Source organism: Curcuma longa, chromosome 15 (assembly GCF_044706935.1).
Source record: "Curcuma longa cultivar G26 ecotype Majalengka, Jawa Barat chromosome 15, ITB_CL_G26_1.1, whole genome shotgun sequence".
Lineage (NCBI taxonomy): Eukaryota > Viridiplantae > Streptophyta > Magnoliopsida > Zingiberales > Zingiberaceae > Curcuma > Curcuma longa.
This window is the reverse complement of record NC_133875.1, coordinates 3,395,201-3,401,444: the sequence shown is the minus strand read 5'-3', so window position 1 is coordinate 3,401,444 and position 6,244 is coordinate 3,395,201. Positions and strand designations below refer to the sequence as shown.

General features: G+C 33.9%; 1 protein-coding gene across 2 annotated transcripts; it reads right to left on the bottom strand.

The window, feature by feature from the left end:
* Positions 1-1,163: 1,163 nt before the first annotated feature.
* On the bottom strand, positions 1,164-2,039 carry LOC141846326 (dormancy-associated protein homolog 4-like). Of its 2 annotated transcripts, none has more exons than XM_074734343.1 (3): positions 1,691-2,039; positions 1,500-1,605; positions 1,164-1,389 (listed from the first exon to the last, which is right to left on the bottom strand). In XM_074734343.1, coding segments are annotated over exons 1-3 (363 nt in total). In that variant the 5' UTR covers positions 1,947-2,039; the 3' UTR covers positions 1,164-1,388. The 2 variants fall into 2 exon arrangements, with proteins under 2 accessions (XP_074590444.1, XP_074590442.1); XM_074734341.1 differs by having other exon boundaries at positions 1,164-1,358.
* Between the last annotated feature and the right edge of the window lie 4,205 nt (positions 2,040-6,244).

The following is a 6,244-nucleotide window of genomic DNA, read 5'->3' as shown; positions in this document are numbered from 1 at the left end:
ACCTTACGTATGCATAATTGTTGTTTATTCTGTTAATTGCTCTTATGGAATGCTTCCTTTGGCGTTGTGACAAAAAGTGATATCTCTTGCGCCATCTTTTCAAACTGTCGACTCCATAATTATATATATAAAAAAATTATATTAGATAAAGAAATTTTTTGGAGAGACAATACCACTATGTTGATAAGAGAACTCGAACTCGGAATCTTCGACAATACAATCTCCATGCTTACTACTTAGAATAAGGCACTTCAAACAAAATTATATTTGGAGGTTCGATACCACTATGTTGATAAGAGTCTACTACCGAAACAGCACCTCAGTCAACAGCTACATGTTACTAATAGAACTTAAACCCGGAACCTCAGGTAATATATGCCTCCATGCTTACCACTTGGGATAAAGCATTTCGACTCGCTTGGACCTCTCTTCTTTTGCAACCTTAGCGGCCCCATACAGTCGGTTCCACGTCTATATGTAAGAGGTAAATTAGAAACTACAGTTGACCACTATGAGAGAGGATATTATATTCGCCATTCTTATCCACTTCTGCAACTCTGTCCCGCAGTAACCAACCTAATTATGCTTCGGAAACCATTCGAGGACCTCTTTAGTACTACTTCAAGTTATTTGAAATGAAGACAACTTACGAAGGACTTCATCTAGCACAGCAACCCTTTGCATGGGGGCGAGGTATCAACAGGGCATTTTGCATCCGTTGAAAATCGAATCCAAAACTTTATTACAATAACACCCAAGCAAAAATCAACTGTGTTAGCCATGGGGCAACACTTCTTTATCATTGTTTTGACAATGCTTCTTTGTCATTGTTTCTTGTGATCATCATCACATATTTGTCCCATTGCCTCTATTATTTTTGGTCGACATCAATAATTTCTCTCCTTAGAATTGCATTGAATGTTCTTAATCCAATTATGTTTTTTTTTTTGAAAAGAAAATTACTAACTCAAGGAGATTGTTTCTTTTTCCTATGTTTTTTTAGATTATTTGTGTTTTCTTGTGAGATTGAAGAACAGGAGTAACCATGCACTTGTACTGAAATAATCCATCAACTGCTCTTCTTCTTCCAAAAAGGTCTTATTTTCTTATCATATCTGAGTTTATAATGGAAAAAACTAATAATTTTCTTGCAGACTTCGATCGATCAAAGAGCAAATACTATTTCTGAACACATAAAACTCTGAAACCATACATTTCATGAACTACAGAAGTTCACTTCTCCAAACATCTCCACAAAAGTTACAGTCTACATCATCAACTCGTAAAAGCTCTGCAGGTTCTTCAGTTTTTCCACTTTTCAAGCTCTGATTCATCTGTCCAAAGCACTGATCACCACCCTGCTCGATCATTCGATCGCATTCAATTAATCTGACAAGTGTAGGAGATCATAAAAAAGTAATTTTTTTGTTAAAAATTTCATCTTTTTCCCTCTTTTTTGGAGAAGAGAAGAGAAGAGAACGGAAGAACAGAATACGAACCAGTCATAGACAGTGGGCTTCCTCGGCTCGACGGCCTCCGATCCCTCGCCCACCACCGGCGCCAGCCTCCTCCGGAGCCTCTTCCAGTCTTCCCTCGGCGTCGGAGCTGCAGAAGCAAACAAATAACCGATCAAAATCCGATCTTGCCGAGGTAATTTCCTACATCTCTGTTCTACGAGCGGCGGTCTAACCGGAAACAGGGGAGTCGGGGACGCTGCGAGGGGAGCCAGCAGCGCTGCTAGGAGAGGCAGCGAGGGACGGCGACGGGGGCCCGCCGCTCCGGAGGATGGTGATGCTCCGGGTGACCTGGAGTGCGGGGGGAGGCGGCGTAACCGCCGCGGAGGACGAGGAAGGGGAAAAGGACGAAGACTTGCGGAGCCTCCCGAGGCCGGAGTCCGGCGGAGGTCCGGCCACCGTGTCGTCCCACAGGTGGTGTAGCAGTCCCATTCGCTGCTCAATTATTATCGCGTTATATTGGTTGTTATGCTTATTAGTAGCGGATGCTATAAACAGCGTAACGGCCCGTTACAATGGATGAGCATATCGAAGGCTTCTGTTACGACGCTGAGGTTTGTGGGTATTTATAGGGGAAGGGAGAGGAAAATGGTCACGGATTTGGTGGAAATTTCAAGAATGCCATTGGATAATTAAGATGAATTATTGTTCAATTATGTGAAATTCTAAACACTTATCTACAAATTTAGACATGCATCATGTGGGCTCATGACAATGACTAATTCATAAAATATTTTTTTTAATATTATTTAATTCCCTTATTTATTGTCGATTTTGAGTTATTTTATGAGTAAAATATTTGGATTGGCCATTCCAATTTGCTCACTAATTAATCTTTATTAATCCTAAATAGGTCATAGAGACTTAAACTAATCCTCTTCAATCTTGAATCAAAGAGAGACTGTTTAATCTATGAGTTTTCTTGTATAAATATTAACAAATTTATTGTTTAAATAAGATTAGTTTATATAGATGTGTATTTATATCAAATGAATATGATACATTTTTATATTTACTGTCCCACTACTATAGAACAAACAACAAAAGTGGCTGAATTGAAGACTCCTTTTTAAAGATCCTTTCTGATATTTTATTCAAACAGGAATTAAATAAAAACAAATAGGAACTAAAGAACACCAAGATATCATTTAAAAAGACCATTAAGAATGCAAAAAAGGTGCAAGCTCTGTTTAAAAAAAAGATGAAATTGGATTGACTATTCCAATTTGCTTTCTCATTTCTTTTCTTAACTAACAATTCATATGAAAAATCATTTAATTTTGGATAAAAACTAAAAGTGTCTTCTAAATTATACAAATCTAATTTTCAAAAAAAAAAGTCAAAAAAGACTCTCCACTAAATATTTTATCCTAAGAATAATTTTAATTTTAATATTATTATAACAGTTGCTCTATAGTTGCTTCCTTCCAAGACTATTATAATAGATAGAGAAATGATAGACTGTATGAAAATGCAGTATGAAATTTTAGCATGACACACTATAGGCCTGAGTTCCACCTCCATGTAATGTGTGTGTCATGTTAAAATTTCATACTGTATTTTCATACAGTCTATTATTTCTCTAATAGATAATATAATATTATTGGTATTGTAGTAGTTGCTATACTGTATAGTAATTACTTAGATATATATAACTATTATAATTATTTCAAAATAATTTTGATAAAATTTAAATAATTGTGACTAATTTAATAAAAAGTATTTTAATATAATAATATTCAGAATTTAAAATTTATGTATTAGCTATCTAAATAGCTGTTGTAATTATTTTAAAATAATTTTGATCAACTTAAAGTCATATTGTTAAAGTTTAAATAATTTTGACTACATTGATAATGAGTATTTTGATATGGTATTGATTTATAGAGTCATCAATTTAGATTTGATTCGGTCTGCTAAATAATTTAAGCAGGTTATATGAAATTTTTATCAACCGATTTAATAGTGGATGTAAATAGACCGGTCCTTGTGGGTTATATGCCCAAGCAAGTTGGGGTAGGTTTGAATTGATCCGTGGGTTGAGAAGGAAAAAAAATAAAAAAATAAAAACAGAAATAAACCTTCAACTCCAAGTTTATTTATAAAATGATCAAATTTAATGAATAAGGATTTTTCTATATATATTTTTATTTTTTGATGGACCAACCCTTCTAACTCGCAATGCATCTAAGGTTTGGGTTGAGTTAGGAATTTCCTAGGCCCAACGGATTATGGATTTTTAACGAATCAACCTATCCTGCTACGGGTTGGTTCATCTGACAACTCTAGTGGTTTATATACACAAACCAATCCTTATGTGTCGGGGGCACACTTGAGTTGGCCCGTGGGTTGAGAAGGAATAAAAATAGAAAACTTAAATTAGAAATAAGCTTTCTAATCAAAGTTTATTCATGAAATGATATAATTTAATGAATAAATTTTTTTTATATATATATTTTTTATTTTTTGATAGACTAACTCATCTAATTCGCAACCCATCTTGAGTTATGTCGAGTTAGGAATTTCCTAAGCCCATACACGAGTTGGTCTATCTAACAACTCTAGTGATTTATATACACAGACCAGTCCTCATGGGTCAGGACAGGTTCGGGTTCACCCACGAGTTGAGAAGGAATAAAAATAAAAATTCAAAATATAAATAAGCCTTCAAATCAAAATTTATTTATGAAATGATCTATTTTTAATGAATATATATATATATATATTTATTTATTTATATTTATATTATTTTTTAATAGACTGACTCGTCTAACTTGCAACTCATTTTGGGTCAGATTAAGTTAGGAATTTCTTAGGTCCATCAGATGATGAATTTTTAGCGAGTCAGCCTAACCTTACCATGAGTCGATTCGTCTGACAACTCTAGTGATTTATATATAATAATTTGAATTAAAATAAAATAATTAATTTTTTAAGTACGAGTAGTTGCTCCATGTTGTAATACCTATCGAGTATCTGCTAAAATAATACTAGAATAAAGAATATTTTGATATAAAATATTTAATGGAATGCTCTTTTATTTTTTTTATTAAAAACATACCCTTAATTTTAACTATTTTACATACCCCCCCTTTTTTAGCTTTCTACTCTACAATCTTTTTAGCTTTATTAACTTAACCAATGGCAAGCACAATTATATTCATAGGTAGCAGAATAATCAATGGGGTGTGAAACAATGAAGCAGCTAGCAACAACGGGTCAAAATGGGGAACAGAATTGTGCATTATTGATCAAGACAATGACCAAAATCTATCACTGTCTTCAGAGCTAAATTTTTCCACAAAGCATTAGGTATCAGTTGCTGTCTTCTGTCATCGAGGAGTGCAGGCTCAGCAAGCAATAAGCCACATATAATTTTCTTCTTTCATTTCGATCGTCTTTGTATTTTCATAATGCGTGCAGTGGATAATAATATATGGATATGTCGATGTCGCAACCAACTGTTGATCAGTGGGTCACTGGTGAAAGAAACTGAAAGGAGCAGCAATTCGATAAAGGAGAAGGAGAAGGAGAAGATGAGAATTTTGCAGCAATAATTAATCTTCTTATCCGTGGACTCTGCTGAGTGCTGAACAAGCACCTTCTTAATTATTCAGTTCAAATGATGCAGCAGCAATAGCAGACAACTAATTGGCTCCCACAGTCCCTTTCTAGCCACAGGAGTTTTGGCTACGCCTCCAGAAAATTTGAAATTAAGATCGATCGATATTTCACAGGAATTTTCAACTCAGATTTTTATTTTTATTTTTAAGGATATACTTCTAAAGAGTCAATCTATATTATTATGATTAAATTATTATACATAATCTTGATGTTGTTGGATAGAATAATAATTATTTTAGAGGTCCGTTTTTATAGTGGAAATTAGAGATCACTAAACGAAGAGAAGTGGTTAAATCTAATAAAATTGATTCAAAATAAAATAACATCTAAATAAAAGTTTAAATAGTCTCAAAATTCTACGATGTAAAAAATAAAAATAACTCTAATATAATGATAAAAATCATTCGAAACTGTTGAAAAAACTTTAAATGATATTTTTTAAATCTAAGATTGGATTGTTACAAGTTACACCTGTAATCATTTGTAGATCTCTCAATAAACTTCGATTTGATATATTATAAGTCACATTGTTCAACTCAAGTTAAAAATTATGACCTCTAAAAGTTCAAATAGTCTCTTGCATCGCAAAGATTTCTAGACTTGGGGCGTCGTCACCGTGCCATGACCGTGTTGGTAAGCATGGTTAGGCTGTGTAAGCTGCTACATATCTACGATTGCCTAAACACGATTATGTCAGGAACAAAGCCAAACCATATTCGACTCTAAATGTTTCTTTGTCAAATAGTAGCAAGAGACATGGTCATGCCACCTGTATTTGATATTATAAATCTTAATTGTTGCTCCGTTGTTGCATCAAACTTTTAATTCAGTATTCAAAATAACTATTTGTAAATCTTTCAACGAACTTTAATTTGATATGTTATAAGTTATGTGATTCAACCCGAATTAAAAGTTATGAGCTCTCAAAGCTCAAGTCTCCTATATCACAAAGTCTTCCAAGCTTAGGGCACCGCCACCGTGCCACGACCCTGTTGGTAAGCAAAAGTCAGGTTGAATTAGTTGTTCAATGTTTGTGGTTGATCGAATATGATTGTGTCTGAGAATATGATCAGATTGTATTCCACTCTAAACTTTTCTTCGTCAGA